The 23,985-nt window shown below is 42.0% G+C and overlaps 10 protein-coding genes across 10 annotated transcripts; 7 read left to right on the forward strand and 3 right to left on the reverse strand.

The window, feature by feature from the left end:
- Positions 1-5: 5 nt before the first annotated feature.
- Positions 6-765, forward strand: BCR41DRAFT_395910 (hypothetical protein; the record flags this gene model as incomplete). The annotated part of the gene is made up of 3 exons (XM_022028764.1): positions 6-182; positions 276-419; positions 511-765. The coding sequence occupies 3 exons, from the start codon at positions 6-8 to the stop codon at positions 763-765; spliced, it is 576 nt and encodes a 191-aa protein (XP_021881561.1).
- Positions 766-902: 137 nt separating this feature from the next.
- On the reverse strand, positions 903-1,531 carry BCR41DRAFT_395911 (hypothetical protein; the record flags this gene model as incomplete). The annotated part of the gene is made up of 2 exons (XM_022028765.1): positions 903-930; positions 1,020-1,531. 2 exons carry the CDS (start codon positions 1,529-1,531, stop codon positions 903-905), a joined length of 540 nt encoding a protein of 179 aa, XP_021881562.1.
- Positions 1,532-6,056: 4,525 nt separating this feature from the next.
- On the forward strand, positions 6,057-6,650 carry BCR41DRAFT_352841 (hypothetical protein). Its single transcript, XM_022024023.1, has one exon. It carries the CDS (start codon positions 6,142-6,144, stop codon positions 6,352-6,354), a length of 213 nt encoding a protein of 70 aa, XP_021881563.1. The 5' UTR covers positions 6,057-6,141; the 3' UTR covers positions 6,355-6,650.
- A 908-nt stretch (positions 6,651-7,558) lies between these two features.
- On the forward strand, positions 7,559-9,011 carry BCR41DRAFT_352842 (hypothetical protein). Its single transcript, XM_022024024.1, is given in 2 exon segments — positions 7,559-7,660; positions 7,671-9,011. The coding sequence occupies 1 exon segment, from the start codon at positions 7,945-7,947 to the stop codon at positions 8,968-8,970; it is 1,026 nt and encodes a 341-aa protein (XP_021881564.1). The 5' UTR covers positions 7,559-7,660; positions 7,671-7,944; the 3' UTR covers positions 8,971-9,011.
- Positions 9,012-13,413: 4,402 nt separating this feature from the next.
- Positions 13,414-14,117, reverse strand: BCR41DRAFT_352856 (hypothetical protein). Its single transcript, XM_022024025.1, has 2 exons — positions 13,723-14,117; positions 13,414-13,695 (listed from the first exon to the last, which is right to left on the reverse strand). The coding sequence occupies exons 1-2, from the start codon at positions 13,837-13,839 to the stop codon at positions 13,636-13,638; spliced, it is 177 nt and encodes a 58-aa protein (XP_021881565.1). The 5' UTR covers positions 13,840-14,117; the 3' UTR covers positions 13,414-13,635.
- A 1,376-nt stretch (positions 14,118-15,493) lies between these two features.
- BCR41DRAFT_352860 (hypothetical protein) lies at positions 15,494-17,097 on the forward strand (the record flags this gene model as incomplete). Its single annotated transcript, XM_022024026.1, has 3 exons — positions 15,494-15,496; positions 15,648-16,715; positions 16,802-17,097. The coding sequence occupies 3 exons, from the start codon at positions 15,494-15,496 to the stop codon at positions 17,069-17,071; spliced, it is 1,341 nt and encodes a 446-aa protein (XP_021881566.1). The 3' UTR covers positions 17,072-17,097.
- Positions 17,098-17,301: 204 nt separating this feature from the next.
- Positions 17,302-18,506, forward strand: BCR41DRAFT_352861 (zinc knuckle-domain-containing protein). Its single transcript, XM_022024027.1, has 3 exons — positions 17,302-17,558; positions 17,670-17,735; positions 17,830-18,506. The coding sequence occupies exons 1-3, from the start codon at positions 17,335-17,337 to the stop codon at positions 18,446-18,448; spliced, it is 909 nt and encodes a 302-aa protein (XP_021881567.1). The 5' UTR covers positions 17,302-17,334; the 3' UTR covers positions 18,449-18,506.
- On the reverse strand, positions 18,462-19,453 carry BCR41DRAFT_352864 (Endoribonuclease L-PSP/chorismate mutase-like protein). Its single transcript, XM_022024028.1, has 5 exons — positions 19,237-19,453; positions 19,048-19,125; positions 18,869-18,968; positions 18,695-18,766; positions 18,462-18,579 (listed from the first exon to the last, which is right to left on the reverse strand). Exons 1-5 carry the CDS (start codon positions 19,374-19,376, stop codon positions 18,529-18,531), a joined length of 441 nt encoding a protein of 146 aa, XP_021881568.1. The 5' UTR covers positions 19,377-19,453; the 3' UTR covers positions 18,462-18,528.
- A 188-nt stretch (positions 19,454-19,641) lies between these two features.
- BCR41DRAFT_352865 (UEV domain-domain-containing protein) lies at positions 19,642-21,797 on the forward strand. The gene is made up of 8 exons (XM_022024029.1): positions 19,642-19,743; positions 19,890-19,977; positions 20,141-20,379; positions 20,518-20,655; positions 20,795-21,079; positions 21,183-21,316; positions 21,416-21,518; positions 21,652-21,797. The coding sequence occupies exons 1-8, from the start codon at positions 19,693-19,695 to the stop codon at positions 21,730-21,732; spliced, it is 1,119 nt and encodes a 372-aa protein (XP_021881569.1). The 5' UTR covers positions 19,642-19,692; the 3' UTR covers positions 21,733-21,797.
- Positions 21,798-22,646: 849 nt separating this feature from the next.
- Positions 22,647-23,814, forward strand: BCR41DRAFT_305159 (eukaryotic porin/Tom40; the record flags this gene model as incomplete). The annotated part of the gene is made up of 2 exons (XM_022020780.1): positions 22,647-22,769; positions 23,047-23,814. 2 exons carry the CDS (start codon positions 22,647-22,649, stop codon positions 23,812-23,814), a joined length of 891 nt encoding a protein of 296 aa, XP_021881570.1.
- Positions 23,815-23,985: the final 171 nt, after the last annotated feature.

The following is a 23,985-nucleotide window of genomic DNA, read 5'->3' on the forward strand; positions in this document are numbered from 1 at the left end:
ACAAAATGGGTGGCACCGTCTTGGAGGGCTTTGGGGCTTTTGTAGACACCCCACGTGCTGAGCTACCAGCAAACCTGCTTCTTATTGCAATGAAAAACATTAAAACCTCAAAGTATGTTCAGGCTTTGGCTTTGGGCGTCCCTCGTCTTTCCAATCGCTGGATCGATAGCTGTTATGAAGCGGTAAGTTCTATTAGATCAATAGCTATTGCTGTGTCTATTATATCATTTCAAAGATACTCAAGCCATGGCAATTGCCTTTTTCGCTGTTCATAGCATCAAGTATTGTCATATCAGCCGTATCTCCTCCCGACTGGAATGTCTGAAGAACTCGAAACTATCGTCTCAAGCACACCTCCCCATAATCGAGGGATATTTTGTGGTTTAGTGATCGGTCTTTGTGGTTCCTTTGCATTCAAGGTAACTTTTCCCTGTCCGCTATACTGAGCTGTATTATGATATAGGTCCGATCTGCCTACTAAGGTTTTTTTGCTTTTGCTCTTGGCTCTAGGAGGACACAAAAACTACACTCAAGTTGGCAGGTGCCAAGGTGAAAGCTGTGACGCCTAAGAGTGGCCCACAGGACTGTAACTACATTATATTCTATAACCTCTCGTCTCACGAGAACTATTGCAAGGTCAATACCCCTGTCCCTAAGCTATCCCACGAATGGCTTACCCAGTGTTTAATCAATCAGCGAATCGTATCTATTTATGCACATCCGAGCTATAGAGAGTTCAAGAATTATAGTATACCGACTGCTTAAAACAGCACATTTAACAGCACATATTTATATACCGTTGAGAATGGTGTAAAGTGGATAAATAAATAAATATTAAGGTTTTATGATTGCTTGTCTTACAAAGGTTGATAATGAAGACTTAATTGACCTAATACATTTATTTAATGTGGGTACTTTGGGAATGCTGATCTATAATGTTTAAAAAAAAAAAAAAAAAAAAAAAAAAAATTCTTCACTAGTTAAGGATGGGGGGCCATGGTGCACGCTTCGGTTCATACGCGATCCACCCTTCCGGCTTAGGAATCGAGGCGTCATATCTGAACGCATTTTCAGAGTCATCCTTATGTTGCTTCAAGCAGTGTTCTCTTGTGGAATCACGTCTCGCGGAGCTTGATTGGCAGTAATTGCAGATGTAAGGTTTATAGTCAGGATAGTGTGTGTCTCTGTGGCGCTTCACTGGATCAGAGCGGGCACTGTGATAATCGCATGTAGGGAAATTACAGAAATAATGATAGGTGATAGGCTGATCATTGTGGGTCTGTTGATACTGCTTCTGCTGCTGTTGCTGCAGTTGCATTGCATTCGAGCCTACAATGGGGTTGCCATGAACATCCACTGCCACGGAGGGTAAGTTAGTACCAGAATAAGAAGACTCTGAATCTGAATCCTCAAAAAGAGACGTGTCACGAGTTTGGAGGAGTTGATGGTTGTTATAAACAAGCATATTGGAGGGGGTACAAGACGAGTCCATGGTAGCAAAGATTGAGCCTGGTGTGTAGTAAAAATTCATTTTTTTACAGAGAAAAGGTAAGATGTTAGAGATCCTTTCGCGTTGACGATCGATAAAGTTAATCTTATGTTTTGTTCTGTTTTTTGTTTTTTTTTTTCTCATTCACAAACTACCGATTACCTTCTATATAAAAGAAGAGATGGTTCTTGAGAAGTAATATACTGCTTGATATAGAGTGCTCTGGTTCTGCCTTAGCTACTTGAGATCTGTTTATAGAGCAATAATGGAAATAGAAAAAAACCAGTAGGATGGAATGTTAGGGAGAGACGATTAGAAGTTTGATCCAGCAACGATATATTGGATGTGATGTAGAGACTATCTATATGTATCTATGCTGTAAAAGAGCACGAGGAGTTATGTCTGAAGGGGTCTAGAGCAATATGCAAAAAAAAAAAAAAAAAAAAAAAATCCTAGGAAAGACTACAAGGCTACATGATGGGGTTTGGAGCCCAATTTGATTGTCTCTTCAGATCTGGCAAGGCATCGATCGAAGATGGGATCTTTGCGGTTCGCTCAGGGGGTGAATTATAGAAAATAATAACAATAACTTTAACAGTAGTAATAATTATAGCGATACCAAAGAGTAAGGGCAGAAATTAGGCAGGAGGAATAGGAATAGGAAAAGAAGTGTTTTGCTCTGCTTTACCTAACAGACAGATATTCTTTTGAATGCACAAGTCGCAGATTGCTCAAAGGGGGGGGGGAGAAGGGAAAATAAAATAATAAGTAAATGCGAGTTGTGAGAACGAGATTGTTATATGCAGAAGGAAGTGAATAGTGCTTTTTTTCTCTTTTTTCTTGTCAGTAAAAGGACTTATGCTGATGATGATAACCTGCCAACGAATAACCAAAGTAAAGTGAAGATATAAAGGAAATAAGAATTTGAGAAATGAGGCACGATGAGGACATAATATTTATATCAGAAAAGTGGATACCCGACACAAAAGATCCAACCCTTGATTCGAATACGTTGAGCTGTACCTGAACTATTAGATCAATCGCCTCTCTATCTTTTCTGCCGGTGGTTGGCGATCAAAAAAAATATACTGTTTTACTTGATGCTCATTGCAACTTGGCCAGATCCCTGTATGTTGTACAGCTGCATAGAGGGATATTCAAACTGCCGTTATGTCCTTGGGCTATGGAGCGTCTATACAGTGATGGCTGAAAGTGATAGGTAATTGATGAATAGATCGCAGAAAACGAGGGGAAGCACGCCGTAATCATAAAATAGGGAGCAAATTATAATTTTGTTTACTTTCTATTAAATAGAACTACTTACTACACCGGAAATGAAGAAGGCAAAAAAGAGGGGGAAAGGGAAAAAAATGAGAGAAAAAAGACTATACACTTCCTTACAATGCAGAGGAGAAGGCAAGAAAAAAATATAAAAAAATAAAGACTAACACTGCTTAATGCTTAATGATGTTTAATGGCTAGAATAATTTAACAATAGTGGCAGAGGGACAAAATGAGGGAAAGAAAATGTCGCTAAACAGATCATGGATGATACACTTTAGGATGATGTAGTTCGGACTAAGCATAAGCGATAGAGGGGAGGGGAAGAGAGGGAAAGGGTTAAAGAGAGCAAAGGCAAGAGTAAATGAATGGATCTCAGGTTGGTTTACACTCCGTTAACGGACGGATGGAGGGATCAATGGAGAAATCTAACAGGTCAGGTAATCAAAGGTGTGCTCTGTGCGCGAATACAAAAAAAAAAAAAAAAAAAAAAAAAGACATAATGAGGGTGCACAAAGCAACAAAAGCATTACAAACATTTTTATTTTCGCATTTTATTTTCAGATCTCAGGGATGAAAATGTACATCTTGTAGATGTAATGCGTTGGTCGTACAAACAAAACAACAAACGATAACGGTTAGAAATCGAAGAACTACACTACACAAGGAACTATATACAATACTACATACTACAAAAGTGCAGACATTCAAAGGTTAGAACTTTACATTAGGTTTAGACTTTGTCGCATTTGCGCAAGTTGCTCAATAACCATTGAAAAGCCATTGCAGTCTCTATAGCTCATTCCATCATCCTCTTCCTTTCCTTCTCCACCCTCTTTGCTTACAACAACCTTCAACTGGTTCTTTTGATACTTGCTTCTTTGCTTTACTCTCACCTTCTCTTTTCTTTTGCTTTCTCTGACTAGAAAGGGCGAAGGACGTGATTCGACTCAGTATCAGATTATCAATCTCCTCCTCTTCCTTCTCCATTTCCTCTTCTTTTCCAATTGCATCCTTATTCCACTCTCCTTAAAGCAGTCGCCGTTACTGGATCATGTTCACATTTTTATATTTTAACCACCTTAACCCCCTTTTTTTTTTTTTTTTTCAATTGAGGAATACACATTTATAATTTTTTTTTTTTCCCTCGGTGAGCCTCTTGTATGACAAGATTCTTGTAGACCCTTTTATCCCTATTTTATGTTACCTTTAGCTACCTATGGTAATGGTCATTGATGCAGACAAAGTTAATGTGGTTAGATCGTTTCTCTTGTAATTCCTGTTACCATCACTGATACTATTACTAGCGTTTTACCACCCTACTTCAGATTTAGAAAAGCATAGACCTGAATGTTCAGCGGTACAGATGCAATGACTTTCATGAGGCGAAGATATACTATAACTCTGATTTTACCAGGTGCCCCAGTCCGAGCCTAGTCGACGATTGTCGGCAAACCACTTAGTCTATTCAATCCTCCCTTCCGCTCTCTTTCCACCCCCCTTGATGCGCATGTTTCTTTGTCCTCTATATTGTACATAATCGCTGTATAAAAAAAATAAAATAAATAAATAAAAAAGCTCGGTAACTCCTCACTTGCGCCGGCCCCTCCCCTCTTCGCCCCGAAATTATACAAGCATGCAGGGGGCAATGGCAAAAAATAAAAAAGAAAGAAAGAAAAAAAAAGAAAGAAAGAGAGAAATCCAGGTACGGAGCAAAATGCTTTATGAGTTGTGTTCGGGCCTAGTACCTTGAAGTCACAGGAAGACATTTGTATAACAAAGGCAAATTGGAATTTGCATAGGAGCATGATAAACGATGCATCTGTTTGGGCCCGTAGTTGCCTTTTGCCGCTGACGCTGATATCAATTCAAGCGAGTCATATATGCTCTTTTTTTATTATAATTCTGCGGCCAGGGTTGAGGAGAGGCAGTTTACGACGCGATGCGCCCAAGGGGGTTGTATATCCATTATACAAGCCAATTGGTCCACCTCTTGGCTCCTTTCATCTAATATTTCCCCAATGCAGTGGCCATCACAGCTCTTCATCGATATTCCTTTATCGCGTTTCAAAATTGGTCGGTAAAGTCTATTTCGAACAGAACATTGCCAAAAGAAAAGAAAAGAAAAGAAGGAAAGATCTGTTATCTGGATCGCGTCTGGGTTAAGGGATCCTTCCATGCCTTCAACGCTATATTTACCATGTACTGTGCTGTCCATGGCCTCCTATTTCCTCCGCCAAGGCATCAAGGTTGGCTCCAAACCTTGCATACTAAGCTTTTAAGGAATAAATGACATGGATGCTTTTTATTGCTCATACGCCTTGAAGCGAATGGATCTTTTTTTTTTTTTTTTTTTTTTTTTTTTTTTTTTCGAAGCTTTAATCTCTATTGTTCCCTCCCTGCTCCCTAATTCATTCACTTCCTTGGCCTAACAAACTATTTTGTATTCATTATCCGATGATTCGAAAAGAAGGAAAAAAAAAAAAAAAAAAATCCTCCGTTGACTCCTTTTTAGGATAATAAGGAGCTGGACGGAAAAACCCGTCATGTTTGCTTACTCAATACTCATCCAGGGCCTGTGCATTGACAAACAAGAAACGAAAAAAAGATACCAGTCTTTAAGCAGGCATGATAATATACAGAAGTCTTTCTAGAATCAAGTCCTTTTCGATAGAGAGGCTTTATATTAGGTTAACTATAGAATATCAACTATCCTTAAACCGCGCAAAACTCTTCCATTTCTTGACCTAATCACTCATAAATCTTCTATTATTGCTACTGTCGTTGCCGCTGTTATTTTTCGCGGGAGGCCTTTAGGGCGATTATTTTGGGTTTATACGACACTGACATAAAGATCAACACCCTTTTACAGAACTGACAGTGGGTTTGGATAAATGACTAGCGTGTTACTTTCATTAACATATAACCTCATATTATCGTAGACTGCATACTTTAAGTGATACTAGAAATATTTCAAGCGAAGCAGCACTGTTAGGTTCTTTCATTGAGCATCATTGGGCCATATCAAAAGAATCTATTATTTATAAACATTTATGAAATATATAGCAGATGTAAAACGCGTCGCGATGAACTATATGGTACAGCCCGTTCCATTTGGTCGCGATCCCTTATATTTTTTGAATACTCTTAAATGTATTGGCAACCAATTGACTCACTTGTTATTGCAAGTGGTGTGGCTGGTCATTAAAATTAATTTCAGTTTATTTTGAATCTACTAATCTGTCGAACCAGCCTAAAGGAATCTTTGCGCAAAGCCTTTGTAGTCATAGGCGGGTCCGCCTCACCTAGAAACTACCGAGTATAAAAGCCAAAGAAACTTCCTTCTTAATAAAGTCTTCAGTTTTCCCCATATGTCTTATTCTTCACCTGCAGTTCATCTTGCCATTTATCTTTTTCCCCTTTTCACAACAAGCATTTATCTTCCGGTAACTCAGTTTGTGAGCTCACCTATAAAGCTCCCATCTTTTCTTTTGACATTCTATGGCGCTGTTTGTAGTCAAGGTTATTTGACTCTATTTTCTCTTGTCAATCTTGTTGACACTCTTTGTCCTGCCTTTTCCTGATTGTGTCTATCTTTCTGTCCCTTAAGCAAAGATATTTTTTACAACAATGCCACCAAACCAATTTATTATGATTAAGATATGTGGGGTCTATATGTTGTCTAAATAGTCTTCCCCATAAAAAAACACCATCTAGACCAAGCATAGAAATAAAGAGATTAGTCAAGAAAGCACTGTCAAGCTAATACTTACAACTTTTTCAAGACGAAGGCCTTTCCCGACCTAGTCATGCTTGTAGTAGCTCATGAAAAATTTTAGACAGACAAATAGTAACCAGGGAGCAGAAGTGAGAATAGGATGTGGGTTCACACATCACATCCATGGGGCATTTATCCAAATTTGTATCAAAATAAAACTGCAAGTTTGTCTCGGGCACCATGGGGCATAGAGCTGTTAGTATGTCTGTATTATAAATTTTCATGTAACACGTGTACTGTGAAATATGCAACTGATCATATCCTATTGTTGTTGCCGGCTTGGTGTCTTTCCTCCCAATCTATCAGTGAGCATTGGTGCAACGCATATAAGGCACACAGGCTGTTGACGAGCCTACTTCTCACCTTCGCCGTTTGACGCAGGTCAGGGTTGTGACGGTCTAGCGAAGAAAACGTAAGGGCATTAACAATACCAGGATCGCATTAGACGGTAGTTGTGGTATTTGCAAATGAGCATCGCCCTGGCTCATGGAATATGAGTCCAACATTTCCAAGAAGTTTGGGGCCCCTCTTCCAGCTTATGTTTGCGTAGTCTTCATCTATCAGGCCATCACCGGCTGCCTTTAAAACACGCCGTGTTAAGGAATCCTTGAGAAAGTTTCAATTCCTGGCTGAGATCTTCTTCATCTACGTCAGACTGCTGCTGTCTCTTCGTCTGGACTGTGTCATAGGCAAGTGGATTCAGAACAAGGCCATTGGTAATATCGTTCCTTTGAGTTTGAACCGAGTTATACCTTTGTCTTGTGCCTGTAGGGGTACCTTGTCTCGATAGCCATGAAACATGCGATCTCCTTCAATGTCACAAAGAGAGCCTGTATCTAGACTTCTTTTGTTCCCTGTACACATTCAAACACTGCAGCCTTGGAAGGATTGTCGAGAGGATGTCAGTTAGGACGTGTTCAGACAGATACACATACCGAGGGGGGACGTAAGGAAGTCTGTTTTATTTTTTATTTTTTATTTTTATTTTTTTATTTCTTGTTGATTGTCATGGCGAAGGCTTGATTTGGTAAATGTAGATGATCGGAGAAGAGCTGTAAACAATACTCGAAATCCAAAAAGTTAAAACTTTGTCGCTGAGAATCTTGTTTTTTAGTTTAAATGCGAGTTGTTCCAAATTCATCAGCCTTTTGTTTCGTTCTCTTTCATACACCTATAAATACGTCCTGCCTCCTTCTCTTTTCCCTCTCTCTCTCTCTCATTTTACAACGACATTGCTTTCGTGCTCTCACCCGTACTCTTACACCCTCATCCCCTCACAGATCATAACTTTTTGCTTTCTTAAAGGTAAACTATCTCTACTCTAACAACTTCAGCTTCAATCTTTAGCCGCTTAAACCAACATTGCTTGCACTGTTTTACACTATACTTTCTCTAGATGGGTATTAAAGGACTCTATTCATACCTTTCAAGGAGAGACCTGCCACCAAAGGAGATTGATGTACATGAGCTTGCTGCTGAACCCCATTCATCTTTTGAGCTGGATCTGCTTGGCACTTTCCACAGCGATATACATAATATCATCCTAAGGAGATTCAGCCGGCAGAGTTCTTTCACTGCCTGCGGCCATGCTATGGCTAGTATCATTCGAAAGATCTTTGGTCCTCTTGCCACAGTGACGATACACATTGATGGGCCTCGCTGCGAAGAAAAAACGCGCGCCTATAGGGACCGAGATGCTAAGCGTACAGCAGCGGATGCAAAACTCGATACGCTCATAGCCAACATGGAAACCAAGTCCAATGAAGGCAAATGGGAATCTCGAAGCCATATGATTGCCATTAAAAAGAATCTTCGACAGCTCTTCACATTCAGTCATAACGAGAAGAGGGAGCTCGCGGCGCCATTCGGTCGATACAATAACTTTGTGATTTGCCATTGTAGAAATGAGGCTGATGTGTGTATTGCCGCCAAATGTACACCAACCAGTATCGCTGTGTCTGGGGACTCTGACCTTCTCATCTATCCTTCTATAAAAAGAGTTCTTCGTCCAATCCCTCGTCGCCATCACATGTTTGCACTCTATGAGAAACAAGAGGTCCTGCAAGCCCTTGGGTTTTCAAGGAACAGTCAACTCTTGGTCTATGGCATTATATCCGATTACGATTACACCCCAAATATCCCAACCTTTGGTCTTGCTACAAATGCTGAGATTATCTCTGCGCTCACTGACACTGATGCCGAAAAGTTGACGGTATCATATGTTCGTGAGGTCCATGCCCGTAGCCGTCGAACTCCTGCAGAAGGCCAGTTTGACCATTCAATTAATGTTTTCTTTGGTGGGATCCAAACCCAGACCTCGCAGCAAGCAACCGCTGAAAGATTCCTTCATTACCATGATAGAATGAGGACTGCGATATCTGCTAGGTACCAGAATAAAAATAATCAACCTCAACCCAGGTAAGCTCCTTCAAATGAACATTTTCCAAAGCATATACAAAAAAAAAAAAAAAAAAAAAAAAAAAAGTCATCTAACCCTTGACATTGTTGTTCCTAATTAGATTCTATATCCCTAAACGCGCAAAGCCGGATCGCTATCGGCCTGTTTTCCCTACCCAGAAAAAGGAACTTTCCCCTAAGAAAAATGACCTGACCAACTGCAAACAACACGACCGTCCCGTCAGCTCCAGCCGTCAAAGAAAGTCCCCCAAAAAAAAGGAAAAGGAAAAAAAGAGGATGAGAAAGAAGAGGAGGTTAAGGAGGAAAAGAAGAAAAAAAAGAAGAACAAAGGGAAGGCCAAGTATATCAGAAAGACTGATGAAACCAGGAAAGTGAAGGAGGCTACTGCCGAGGACCGACGGTTGAAGAGGGCCCACCCCACTGTTGCATTAACTCTGGGCACGTTAAAGACATGTGTAGTTGCCAAGCTGGACTCTACTTCCGATCCCAATCTCAATCCCGAGCAACTTGCTGCAACAATTCAGGGGCTCATTCAATCATTTATTAAAATGTTGAATGAGGTGCGGATTCGAGCTTTCTGGGCCTGCGCCTTGTGGATCGATAACCTGCTTACCACTGGGCCATCCAATCCAGCTGATCTCCCACAACTCCTAGATGAAGTTCTTGATAGCAGGGACTTTATTTACGGCCTTGCTGCGTTGTTGTATCACGGAGTGATGAGTCCATTATCTAGGTATAGCAGGGAAGTGAAGAAAAAAGGCGAAGGGAACGTAGCCAAGCCGTCCCAGCTCAAAGCATACGAATACTTCTATGCAAAGACAGGGCTTGGTCCTTTAAACCAGATCCTGTTCAAGCAGCGCTAAGGTCTCACTATCGGAATGCGCAGGTAAATATAATATTATAATATTTTGAGGTTATCTTATAATATGTTTATAGAAATGTTCCTAATCATTTCTTCAATATAATGTCTAGTTTGACATAGATATTCCAGGCGATGGAAGAAGTTCCATCCAATTCTTTTTTGAGCAAAATGCAACTGCCAAAAAATATCTGGATTTCCCTACGTCTGCTTTCTCGCCTCGGTCTCTCTGCCTAACGGAAGCCAGTCTCCTGGATATATTATGGTCTAACCCAACAGTTCGAGAGGAAATAGTCCAATTGTTGGAACTAAATATGAGTACCAAGGGGGCTGCAGAGGACAAGATCCTTAACCACAAGGGGATATTGTTGCAGGAGCTGTTTTCCTTGAAAGGATACAAGGACGTTGGACTGCAATCTGATGATGGCCCTAGAAGGAAACTACGGACATCGTTCTTTACAAACGGCCTTACCCTAACACTTCTTGCCTATGACACATCGAAGCAAAAAAGAGGTAGAGGTTCGCAAGCTGCCCAACCTTCGGATACTCAAAGATCTCAAGCAGTCCAGGCTTCTTCAAGTGCTCAGCAGGGATCCTCGTCTTCAGGCCATGGTGCAGGCGATGGTGGTGATGATGGAGACGACGACGGAAATGAAGATGACGATATCTTGCTGGGTATCAGCGATATTGACTTGCTGGAAGTTGATGAACCATTCTTAGATGGCGACGAGGGAGAAGAAGCAGCTGAAGAAGGTACATCGAGCACAAATCCACTGTCCCCGGTGAGTCCCAGTCCCCGGCGTGAGATCAACTGGAAGCAGAGATCCCGTCTCCTCGAGAATGTAGAAGTTAAATATGACACCCAGGCAGCATGCCCTCCCCCCGAAAGCACCATTATCATTGGGATCGATCCAGGCGAGAGGTACTCGATGACAATTGCAAAGTTGGATCCAAGGAAACCTAACGAACGTGAGATCCTCCGGAATTCTAGAGCGTGCCTTTACAAACCATCCAAGAAGTTTCAGGGCGAGCTAGAGAGGCGAAAGCTTAGAAGAGGAATTACAGAGATTGAAAGCAATATTCCGTCATTCTCAAGGCCTACTTTAACACAGTATTTCGCTTATATGAGCTTGCCGCCAAATCAAGCTCCATCAAGTACTGGAGGTAGTTTCTCTGGTAGTGGGGTTGGGGCCAGTAGTAGCAGTGGAGCAGGGACTGGTAGTAACAGTGGAGTTGAGGCCAGTAGTAGCAGTGGATCTGGGACCAGTGACGACAATAGGGAGACTATATATAGGGCGCTTGTCGATTTCTATAATGACGGGTGGTTTGTTCGGAATAGCTGGGATAATAGAAAAGCACAGAACGGATGCGTTGATTATGTGATCAAGGCAATTCTGAAGCTTGCGGGCGGAAGCAATGGAAGAAGAAGAGATGCCAATACGAATACGATGATCTGTATTGGACTAGGATCATTCAAGACAAACCGAGGACAAGTATCGAAGCATGGGATATTGATGAAGAAGCTTGTTGAAAAGGTAAAAAAAAATCCTTTGATCAATGACATTTAATTTTTGAGTCTTTTTTTTAACGAGTATTAAATCTGGCTCGAACAGGCAAAATCTCTAGGCTACCCCATTGCAGGTTGTCATGAATACTACACATCTGCCAAGTGTCCACGGCCTCACTGCGACAGTATATTGGAGAATGTTCCTTTTCGATCCAAGTACTGTCGAAATTGTAAAGCATACTTTGATCGAGATGCTGTTGGTGCTGAGAACATCGCAAGGGTCTGTGAGTCGCAGATAAGAGAGCAAAAACGACCTGCAAATATATGCCGCCGGACGGAGGAACTCAAGGCCAAGCTTCTAGCGGTAGTGGCGGCGGTGGAGGTAGCGGTGGCAGTGGTGGTGGTAGTAGCAGAACCACAAAAAGGAAATTTTCAGATGAAGGAGGGGGAGGAGTAGAGGGATCAAGACCACCGAAAGGACCTTTGCTGGGTCCAGAAGGGAGGGGAGAGACAAGCCGGCAACAGCAGTAGGACACAATCTACTACAAACATGACTAGGTCCAGAAAGGCCTCCGTCTTAAAAAAATTGTAAGTATTGGCTTGATAATACTTTTTTTTCTTGGTTAATTTATTTATTTATTTATTTCTGTGTTCTAATACATTTCTTCTTTTTACAATAGATGGAATGTCTCGTTTTTAATGATGGACTATCCTTTAAACCGTCAACCTGGCAAATTTGCCATTATAAATGGGCTTAAAATCCAGCAATTCATGGGCATTGCCTTGAAATTTTATTTTGATGTCGAAATAAATGACCGAAAACTAAACTGTCATGGAGCTATCCTGGCCTCTTTATCTGTGCCAATAAAAAATTCTTGAAGGCTTTCGCATGACACTAGCATCCTCTTGGGGGGCCCATTGTGTTGTTTATTTATTGACTGGTGTAATAGAAGTGATAATATTCGCCATAGTATAGCCCGTTTCATTTGGTCATGATACCTTATATTTTTTGAATACTTTCGAGTGTATTGGCAGCCAATTGGCTCGCTTGTTGCGAGTATTGTTGCAAGTCCGTCACGTAGTGAAATGCCACCAGAACAATTCAATCATCGTTTTTAGATTAAAAATATAAGGTATCATGACCAAATGAAATTGGCGATATCGACTTGAAAGCAAGCGTTTTCCATTGGTGCCTCCAGAAGAAATAAACAAACTTTATTTTGGCGGCCACTCCACAATCATGCCATGGTTATAACAATCCCTAGGAAAGGATGAAACGTGTCGGTATTAATCTCGCTTCTGTAATTCTAAATGCATATATTTTGGCGATTGGTATCAACTATCAAGTTCGCACATACACACGCCAAACGACCGCCAAAAACCACCACTCTCGCTTCTGCTCTCCCTCCATCCACAAGGCGCTGCGCAATATCACCATTAACAAGGCACCGTCCAGTAAGAAAGGGTGCTTAGCTAGCTTTTACTCCAAGCAATAAGCACATCACCTATCTCCGCCATTGATGCTGGAACCTGAGAGCCAACGAATATCTCTGCTTTAACGCAATAGTACTGGGTTGTTGGAGCAAAGAGCATCATATGAAGCCATTCTCTAATAAAAAAGACTTTTTTTTTCTTTAGTTGTTACCTTTGACAAGGATATAATATCTGTCAGTGCATTTATTACCCCTGTTCAAAATTATAAATCTTCTTTTATTCATTAAATTCCTCACAAAGCACAAAACAAGAGCCAGTGCAAACAAAAGAAACTGAAAAAAAAAAAATTGTGTAACAAAGGATCGACATCGATACTGTACATATTTTTTCGAATGCTTACTTTGGTATCTCAATACTATTGTTACCAATCTGTCGTTCAAGCGAGAGCTTGTATTTATTTCTCAATCTCTGCTATTGACTGGGACAAAACCCCAATCCAAACAAAGGAACTGAATAAAGATTGATGTGGCCTGTGAAGCAAAGGATCGATATCAAAACTATATGAGACAATGATAAAACTCATCATCAATCCAGGATATAAAAAGGGATCATTGTCTTCCTCCTTCAAAGTCCCATCCCTTTTACCACTGCCACTTGTTCCTGTATCTTTCCCTCAATATTCTTTATCTATTCGCTTTGAATCTTTACACCATAAAAAAGCTCATCCTTTTATACTTTTGTCGCTCTTTTTTTTTTCTTTTTCATTTCTTTTCATCACCACCATTTTTCCTTTTTTTCTTTCTCTTTTCGCTTAGATATTGACCATGGGGCTGAAGTCCTTCTTCAAACTGGTTGCGGGTCGCGGGGTTTTACCTTCGGAAACTGGCGTGGGCACTTTCTTGGCGGCAAATCCTGACCATTCTGTTCATCTAGATCTCCTAGGTACGTTCTATTACGACATCCTCCGCAGAGTCGTCCATGCAAAGATGAAAAACGAAACCATCATTGATGTAGGAAGGTCCCTGGCACTCGAGATAAAGGATCTTTTCACAACGGACAACCTGACTATACATATTGATGGGGAACCTTGTACTGAGAAAGAAAAGGCAAGGACAGAACGGCAAGCCATAAGACAAAAAAATATGAACGCTTTGGAGAACAATATGAGCACCTTCGAGAGAAATTCTCGGAGTGAGGTATGGACTCGTCCTCAAGTCATGAGGCGCATCCAGAAGGGTCTTCGAGAAGTCCACACCCTGAGCGTCCAGGACAAGGATCAGCTGGCAACAGGCCTTAGTTCTGTCTTCGATGTCTGTCTGTGTGCATATGAAGCGGACCTATGCATAGGATGCCATGATGAGGAGAATGATAGGATCGTGATATCCCAAGACTCTGATTTTTTTGCGTACGAACGAGTCTGCTTCCTAGTGCCACCCCTTCCGCACCGTAGACAGCGTTATCCAAGCACTAAGACTGCCAACACACGCGCATCTGGTGTTATTCTGTGCCATCGCAGGCAATGACTACTCAAGGAACCTCGAGACGTTAGGCCTGATTACTAATCTTCGATTAATTCGAAAGGTTGCGTGGAACGAGAAGTATAATAAAATGCTTCGGGGCTACCTAAGGGAAGCTAGTAAGGTGTTGGGAAGGAACGTAGCCTCTGAGGAAGGCCGTTTCAGTGTAGCTCTCCGCATTTTTACTTCCGGCCATCAAACGTCGGCCCAAGTGTTACCATCGAACAATGAGTTCGATAACTTCAAGCAGCGTCTACTCAATAGAAAGGATCTTCGCCATAGAATGGCTCAGCAAAGGCGAGCGCAGCGCCGCAGAACGTAAGAAAGCTCAAGCTATAGTTTTTGGCCTTGAAACCAGACGTCCCCAATACTAATCGTTAGTCCCTTTCTTGAATAATGTAGAGGCGTACCATCATTCTATATAGCGGAAGGGTCACATAGGAACCAGTTCCGGCCCATCTTTTCTGACAAGCCGAGTATATTGAATGGGCGCACAGTTGATATCAGTAACTGCCGTCAGCACGATAGGCCGGGCCTTAGGCATCCACGTCGGAGAAAGGCAAAAAAGAAGCAACAGAAAAAACAAAAGCGGAAGCACAAAGGCAAGAAGCCCCACAGGGCTAAAAAAGAAGGTGCACCAATTAAGAACTTGAAGGATGCTACGAAGGTTGATCACAGCTACAGCAGTAAGCACCCTATCAAGGCCTTAACAATTGGGTCCCTTAAGGCCTCCATGGCAAGGAAAGGCGGACTGGACGCAGATGAAAGGGATAGTATTGCAAGCCAGATCCGAGGGGCAGTTGTTGTCCTCAACCGACTACGCCGCTATGCATACTGGGCGATTGCCTTGGACATTGAGAGGATCATGCGGTTACCAGGGGCAGCAAAGTCGAGGAAAAAGGCACTGGACGAGGTCTTGGATAGCAATGATTATTCCTTCCGTCTCACCACCCTTCTTTTGAGTGGTCAAGGTGGCCCCAATTCAGCTTACGCGAGGGCAAAAAAACAAGGAAAGGCGGTAGAAACGCCCCATTATCTCCTCGCTTATGAACATTTCAAGGCCACCACTGAACTTTCTCCAATAAAGGAAATAGACATCACATTGGGGGACGTCCAAGGCTTTGATCCCAAAAAGATCGCATTTCCAAGAGCGTCAGACTTACTAATGGGCCAAGTACAGACATCATTAAGGCAGCACTACAGGAACGCAATGGTATAGCTTGTGTAGGGGTATTTTCATGCATATTCTGCAATCAAATGCTCTTTATTCACACCTTTTATTTTTTTTTTTATTTTTTTTTTCTAGTTTGATGTCGAGAAAACAAACGAAGATATGAGCGACATTGAGTTTTTTTTTGCGAGAGAACAAAAAAGTGAAAAAATACTCAGACTTTCCTACGTCCCCTTGGTCACCCGGGTATGTGTATCTGTCTGAACACGCCCTAGTTGACATCCTCTGGGCGAACGAAGATACCAAGCAGCTGCTGGAGCGTATTCTGCCTCTCAATAACCCTTCCAAGACTGCAATGTATGAGTGTGTACAGGGAACAAAAGGGGTTTTGATACAGGCTCTCTTTTGTGACATTGGAGGTGATCGCATGGTTCGTGGATATCAAGACAAAGTATCCCTGCAGTCACAGGACAAAGATCTAACTCGGTTCAAACTCAAAGGAACGATTTCTACCAACGGTCTAGTTCTGAATCTACTTGCCTATGACACAACCCAGACGAAGAGACAGCAGCAGTCTGACGTAGATGAAGAAGACCCCAGCCAAGAACTGGAGTTTTCTCAGGGATTTCTCAACACGACGTGTTCAAAGGCAGCCGGTGAAGACCTGACAGATGAAGACTATGCAAACATAAACTGGAAGAGGAGCTCCAAGCTGCTTGAAAACGTTGAGCTCACATTCAACAAACCAGGGCGATGCCCATCCGCAAACACCACAACTATCGTCGGATGTGATCCTGGTATTGTTAACGCCCTTACGTTTTCCTCGCTGGACCCTCACAACCCTAACTTGCAGCAAACGGTAAAGGTGAGAAGCAGGTTCTTGTACCTCCCCGTCCTCCGCTTCAATCACCTGTTGAACAAAAGGAAGCGTGAAAAAGGAATGATTGAGGTTGAGAGCGCCATCCCTGTGTTTGGAAGGGACACGTATAATGAGTACTTTCAATGGATGAACGGGGAGTCTCAGACACAGACAGGATCAACGAATTTGGATGTGCTTCAAGAGTTCTACGAATCCAGATGGCATCTGAAAAAAAAATGGGACCTACGAAAGGCTCAACGAGCTACGTTCGACTACGCAGTACAGCGAGTGTTGAAGATGCTTGGGGATAAAGGAGTGCTTGTCGTCGGCCTAGGGTCCTTTGAAAGTAGTAAAGGAGTTCCCAGCAAGCACACTGCTATAACGAGACACCTTGTCACACAGGTATGGCTTTTTTTTAAAAAAAAGCAAGAAAAGCTGGAAAGCCATAGAACCCTTGCTAATAAATGACTGCCATTTGAAACACTTAGGTCAAAGCGCGAGGACACTTCGCTGTAGGAGCGCACGAATTTTACACCAGCGCCCGCTGTCCCCGAACCCTCTGTGATAGCTTTTTAGAGACGGTGTACCCTCGCTCTAAATATTGCCGGGCATGTAAGGTATTCTTCGACCGTGACGCAGTAGGGGCGGAAAACATCGCAAGAATCGGTCTTACTCAAATTGAGAGACAAGAGAGACCTGCAAAGTACAAGCCCACGGAAGAGTCGCCTGCTCCGGCTGCAAAGCGCGCACGACGCTAGACACAAGTATTTGGGTGCCGGCACACCCACAAAAAATTTGTAAGTTCTGTTTATTTTCGTCTCCTGTATCCATCCTCTCTAATCTTTTGCCCCCGAATTTCTGGACTAACTTTAAAAACCGTACAGATCAACAGATATTTCCATGAATAAAAAAAATTATTCTAAGCCACTCCGGACCTCCTTTCCAATTTTTTTTTTTTTTTTAATGGTGACCTTTCAATCTGTCAGCCTATGCGAACTGCCATTTCTCTCATCTCGAAAAGATGCACAAATACAACCGCACTACCGGACCCAAGTTCTCTGCTACAGCATTGCGTGCCAAGGCGCCAGCGACACAGCAGTGCCAAAAGTGTCTTGAATTCGGTCATTACACCTATGACTGCAAAGCTGAGAGAGTTTACAAACCACGTCCCACTAGAACTCAGCAGCTCAAGAAGCCTATCAAGAGGATTGAAGTTGAAGTCCCAGAGGAGTTTTTGCCAAAGAGGTAATATCAGAATTTCATCACATTACAAAAAGTTCTTTCCGCCAATACTAGCAGAAGGAATATATGTATTAACCATTGCACCGGCGTTCTTGGCTTGTAAATCGATCACAGGAAGGGTTTAGCTGCCAAAATCCTAGATGACAAAGAGAGAAGGAAGAAGAATGATCACAAGTCAAGGTAAAGTATTTACCATCAATGCACGCGCGCACCCTAGTAGTTGCGCTTCTTTACTCATACGATTTCGTCCCTTTTTTTTGTGTGTTATTCATAGATCTGAGACTTCCTCAAGCGAGAGTGATAGAAGTAGCAGTAGATCATCTTCTAGCTCGTCTAGATCTAGTTCAAGGTCTTACTCAGGCTCCTCACGCTCCTCACGCTCCTCATCAGTATCATCCTCTCAATCTCGATCATACACTCGCTCCCTATCGAGGTCCCTTTCAAGGAGCAGAAGCATAAGTAGCAATAGCGGGAGTAGAAGTAGGAGTAGGAGTAGGAGTAGGAGTAGCAGCAGGAGTAGGAGAATCAGTAGAGGTATGAGCAGAAGCCATGGAGGAATTGCAAGTCGGAGTAGGAGTCAGGACAGACATTCAAGAGCGAAGAAAAATGACTCTTACACCCCTCGTCGTAGTAAAAGCAGGAGTATCTCTCCAGACCATCCACGCGGACGCACATTACAAAGAAGCCAGAGTAGGAGCAGAAGTCGTAGCCCTAGTCGTGGGAGAGATCGAGACAGAAGCAGAGGCGGATCCCGCAGCTTCAGTCGCAGTAGGAGTCGTGGCCGTAGCCCTACTTTGACAACTAGGGAGAAGCGTACTATACAAGTTAATCATTCTTCAGATGAGGAGAGCCAGAAGCGATCTGGAAAGAAGGTGGCATATAATAGGGACTAGTGATTGGGTTTTTCCTATTTAAGAGTTTTGTTTTCTTTTACTTTTAAACATTCAAATGTTCGATGTATGTTTTTCTGAGATTAATTTGTAGGAGCCAAAGCTATGGCCTTAATTTCGATGAGAAGCTTGGGCTGGACAATCGAGTGAAATAGATACAAGCACGTATTAATACAACTACAATTATGCGCTGCCATTCTTTTTATGAAAATGAGCAAAGTCCCACTGAAAGCAAGCAATTGTCCTTACAGAAGGTAGAGAGAGCACACCGACACACGTTCTCGAAGGACCTGCTTCTGCATCAAAATACTGGTTATAAACCTAGAGAATCCATAGACCATTGTTAGCCTTGATAGACAATTGTGGATACAGACAATAACGCAACAATAGTTTGGTTGGATTGATTGATTTTTGATTACTTGCCTCGTTCATTGCACCATAATCCTTCATATTTGTAAGAAAGACGGTCATATCGACAATATTTTTCAGAGATGCGCCCTTCGATTGAAGAATTACATTGATGCTACAGAAAAGAGAAAAAAGGATCAGATAAAGGCAATTGAGCCCCAAAGGAATACCATAGAGTTAATCACACTGCTTACTTTTCAATGACGGCCTTGGTTTGCGCCTTGATATCGAGTTCAAAAGTACCATCTGCACTCTCTGTAACACCCTCATATCTAAATATCCATGCAACAATAACATAACAACCCACTCAAGTTAAAAAAAAAAAAAAAAAAAAAAAAACTTTTAAGAATTGAATTGGCCGATAATTATATGTCTCTTATTACGTATTATCGAGTCGTCGGGAGGAGATGCCGGAAACGTAGATCATGCCGTTGACGGTGCGAGCATGAGGGTAATGAGCCAAGGCCTGAGCACGGTCTTTGAGGATGACAGCCTCTCCATTAGAAGAGTTAGAAGAAGACATGAAGGAATGAACTGGTAATGAAGCTGAATTGATCGTGTGAAAAAGAAAAGTTTATGGATATAAACAGCTCATTAGACATGCATCATTATCATAATCATAGTCAGAGGGGCGTGTGTAGGCCATTCCTCCTAACTTTTAAAACGCCACTCGACATACAACATTCAAACACAAAGCAAAGTTGCATCATCCTTCGACTCTTAATTGCCACACTTCTTCATTACGTCTCCTTTCCCTTTTTCTTTTTTTTTTTTTTTTTTTTTTTTTTCTTTTTTTAAAAATCCCTCCTGCTTATCTGACTCAACAACGAACTCCTCGAATGGACCCAGAAATTGCAGAGTGGTTGCAGCATGTGCTTCAGACCATCGGGGTATGACTTATGGGTTGAACAATGAAATGTCTCTGAGCAATCCCATCTGTTCGTTAAGAGATTCCTTCATTTCCTTCAGGTCGACTGGTACCATTAACTTACTCTTGTATTCTTCAATAAATGTTCTTGTCGCGATTCTTTTGTAGTATCAACACAAGGAGCGCATGTATGCCGACGTAGAGGCAGTTCTGCGACGATTCCAAAATTTTCTCGTGCCACATGCAGACACTTATAGTATGCCATGGATCCTGTGCAGTCTTTTGTCCTATTTGTCAAGCGTACTGGCGGATCGCAGCTTTGCTTGACATGTCCTTGTTTTTTTATTAGTTCTATCGGGCAAGATACATGAGATTAATCAGGACTCGATATCTGTGAATACTTTTTAATACTGCCATAGCCCATGACAATGGACGATCCCAGCTATTGCTCTCCCTTGTTGGCACAATCCCTATCGTGTACCAATCTGCCACCTACAACATCCCTGTAGCCTTCTGGCTCCCGACCTCGTATCCTTCTGTAGCGCCCATAGTCTTCGTCACACCAACAGCATTGATGCTAGTCAGGGCAGGGAAACATGTCGACATTAGCGGACGATGTTATCACCCATACCTCGCATATTGGAGCAACAAGAGTGATGTATGTCCAAATACTATATACCTTTGATCAGATCACACAGCCATCATACCACTCATCGATTAACTAATACCGACTTGGACGCCAAAATCGTCATTCTATCATTGGCTTTTTCTTTGTGCGCTTTGAACTCTTAAATAGTCGAATCTTGTGGAACTCATCGGCATCATGCAAAAAGTCTTTTCACTTGATCCGCCTGTATATTCAAAATCTAATGTATCAACTCAGCAACAACCGCAATCCAGCCCAACTCTTGGGGCCTACCCCTCACCAACATCGGTAAAACATTGAAATCTGGCTCCTTGTTCCTTGACACGCTGAAATGAGGATTCAGAAGACTGAACACTGTTCTTGATCGCTTCTTTACTTTTAACACTTTGTTTTATCACTATGATTTGTACGATATTACCGAATGTAGCTCAAGCCAGCTCCACCCATTTTATCATACTCTCCTAGAGCCAACAGCTCTATTACTACATCTCCGTCAGCTCAGAATAACCGATACTCGGGTTCTAGTTCATTCGGATCTTCTCAGCAACTTACGCCCCAGCAAGCTCAATTGTATACTAAACTTCAGGCTGCATTGATGGAATTTCATTCGACATCGTCACGAGAAATGCAAAACATTGTCACTGTAAACAAACAACTCAATGATGCCGAGACTAGGACCAAAACTGAACTCCAAAGTCTCAGGGATCTGAATGTAAGAGAACTTACGCCGTTTTTGAATGTGGTTTGGCAAAGAGCCTTTTTTTTTTTTTTTTTTTTTTTGACAACTTGAATGCTTTTATTGTTACTGTTTGTAGAACAAAATTCAATACAACATTTCAACGCTTACAAGGTCAATTGAACAGTTGGATACCAAGATTGAGCAGATACGGACATGGCCGGAAGAACCAGTGGATGAAATTATCTGTGGCAGTAGCGTTGTGCATAATCAGTATGTTAATATTTGCACTGTCAATTTTTTTTTTTTCTTTGAACACTTTGAGGATCTAGCTATTAAGCACCTTCAATACTAATCAATACTCTTTTACAGGTTATTTGAATTGGTAGCAGAGGAAATCGCAATAGAGGACACTATCTACTACTTAAGCAAAGCTCTTAGTCAGGATAAGGTTGATTTGAAAGCTTATATGAAGGTACATGGAAATAAACATTGGTCGTTAATTGCTTATTTGGCTCGGCTACTTTCTTTGCTAATGCTGGCTTTTCTTTTTTTTTTTTTATTCATCGAATATGACTTATTCATCGAATATGACTTATTGACTACAGCATCTCCGAAACTTGTCAAGAGAGCAATTCATGAAAAAAGCGCTTATCAAAAAAGTCAAAGCGCAGCTTGGACAAGTATAATGAAAGATAAACTATTAAAAAACAAAAAAGCCTACTTTGCCAAGTTTACAAAGGCGTGAAATGTTTTCCCAATAATTATATGCGTCGCTTGAGGATTGATTCGACCACAATACAACACGCGAATCCTTCCTATATTTTGACTATGCCTTCTTATTATTGCCTTCTGGAAAACAGATGTGAATATTTGACCCTTTAAATCATGCACAAAAGTGACGTTGGTTTTTTTTTTCCACGGGGTTCTTCTGCTCAACGGACTCTTTTTTTTTTTAAACGGGTTTCTGGGTTTCTTCCTTTTTCTTCTTCTTATTGTACTCACCTCGCTCTTCCTCTTCCTCCTCAAATCTACCTCAGGTAAGCTCTATCCTACTCCTTCTCTTTTCTGCCCTTTCTTTTTTTTTTTGTGGATACACTAAAATAAGAATATGGTGATGATCATACATGGGATGATGAAAATTTTACAAGAGTGCAAGTGCTTGACCGATAATCATCCATAAAAATACTACATCAAAAGGAAATATGAGAATACACAGCGAAATGTAAAACCCATTCCATGAGCATAAACCTCTCATCCATCTATGCATTTTGTCATGTACCTCTGATTGACAGAATGGTACAAATGAATTACTGCAAAAAATGAATTTTTCACATAATCTGTCTCATTCAATGAATTATAAGAATACGATTCTCCACGCGTCTTTGAACATTTGGGTCTTGTGTTATTGACTCGCCAGGGACATGTGTATAGAAAGCTTACGAAACTGGGATAATACTGAATAATGAAAAAAAAAAAAAAAAAAAAAAAAAATCAATTGATATGTGGGATTACGAACAAAGGCTATAACTGCTTGGGCAACTTAATATCAAGAAGATAATTGACCGTACTGGCGGCTATCTTATCTATTAGATATCTCAAAATGGCCACCCTCGTTCCCGTCCCTTTTGCTGATCTCGGCAAGTCCGCCAATGACCTTCTCGGAAAGGATTTCCCCGTTGGACAAACCAAGCTTGAGCTCAAGACCATCGCCCCCAACGGTGTTGTATGTCCATCGCCATGTTTTTTCAAATCTTCTTAAGTAACAGTTATCTCGGGAGTTTATATGCAATCGCTTTGAATCCTGATCATTGACAGCTCTCTATTTTACATCTTTGTTGTCCCTTTTTCCTTGTTTCAAACTCTGCTATTGGCATTTACGTGAATGACGACATTTTCCGTGCCAATGATATTCAATTTTTCCAAATGTGGACATTCAAATCGCGTCTTTTCGGGACCTGCACCGTCGATAACGATTGTCACTGAAACGCTACAACCAACAGACCTTTAACGTTCTCGGCAACCAAGACAACAAGTCTGGCCACATTAATGGTGAGCTCAAGACTAAGTATGTTGACTACAAGAATGGTTTGACTGTGACTGAGTCCTGGACCACCAGCAACCTTCTCACCACCCAGATCGAGCTTGAGAACAAGGTCGCCAAGGGTTTGAAGCTCGACATCACTGGTGGCTTCCTTCCCTCTGAAGGCAAGAAGAGTGCTAAGGTTGGTGTCCAATATAAGCAGCTCGGTTTCAACACCCGTGCCTACCTCGATCTTTTCAAGGGCCCCACTTTCACTGGTGATGCTGTCGTTGCCCGTGATGGCTTCCTTGTTGGAGGTGATGTCTCCTACGACGTCGGCGGTTCCTACATCACCCGCTTCGCCGCCGCTGCTGGTTACACCGCCCCTGAGTACTCTGTCGCTCTCCATGCCCACAATTCGTTTAAGGTCTTCTCGGCTTCGTACTACCACCGCATCAACGCTGATCTCGAGGCTGGTGCCAAGGCTACTTGGGACTCCAAGGTTGCTCCCGCTGCCGAGAAAGCCCACAACCACAAGGCACCCGTTGCCCTCGAGGTTGGTGCCAAGTACTACCTCGATCGCGATGCTTTTGTCAAGGCCAAGGTCAATAACGCTGGTGTTCTCGGTCTCGGATATACTCAGGCTCTCCGTAAGGGTGTCAAGGTCTCTGTTGCTGGGCTCTTTGATACCACCAAGTTGGACCAGGGCGCCCACAAGATTGGCCTTTCTTTTGTCTTTGAGGCATAAATGCTAGTTAAATAAGTTACCTGTTGTTTTTCAACCCTTTTCTTTCTTCTTCATCCTTCTAATGTGTATAAAAAAAAATAAATCGATTTTGAGGCTGAACTTGAAGCAAATCAGAGTGTATGTTGAAAGTGTTTCTCCAACGAGAAAAAGGATTGTGCTGGCTGATTGGCT

This window comes from Lobosporangium transversale (assembly GCF_002105155.1).
Source record: "Lobosporangium transversale strain NRRL 3116 chromosome Unknown BCR41scaffold_17, whole genome shotgun sequence".
Taxonomy (NCBI): domain Eukaryota; kingdom Fungi; phylum Mortierellomycota; class Mortierellomycetes; order Mortierellales; family Mortierellaceae; genus Lobosporangium; species Lobosporangium transversale.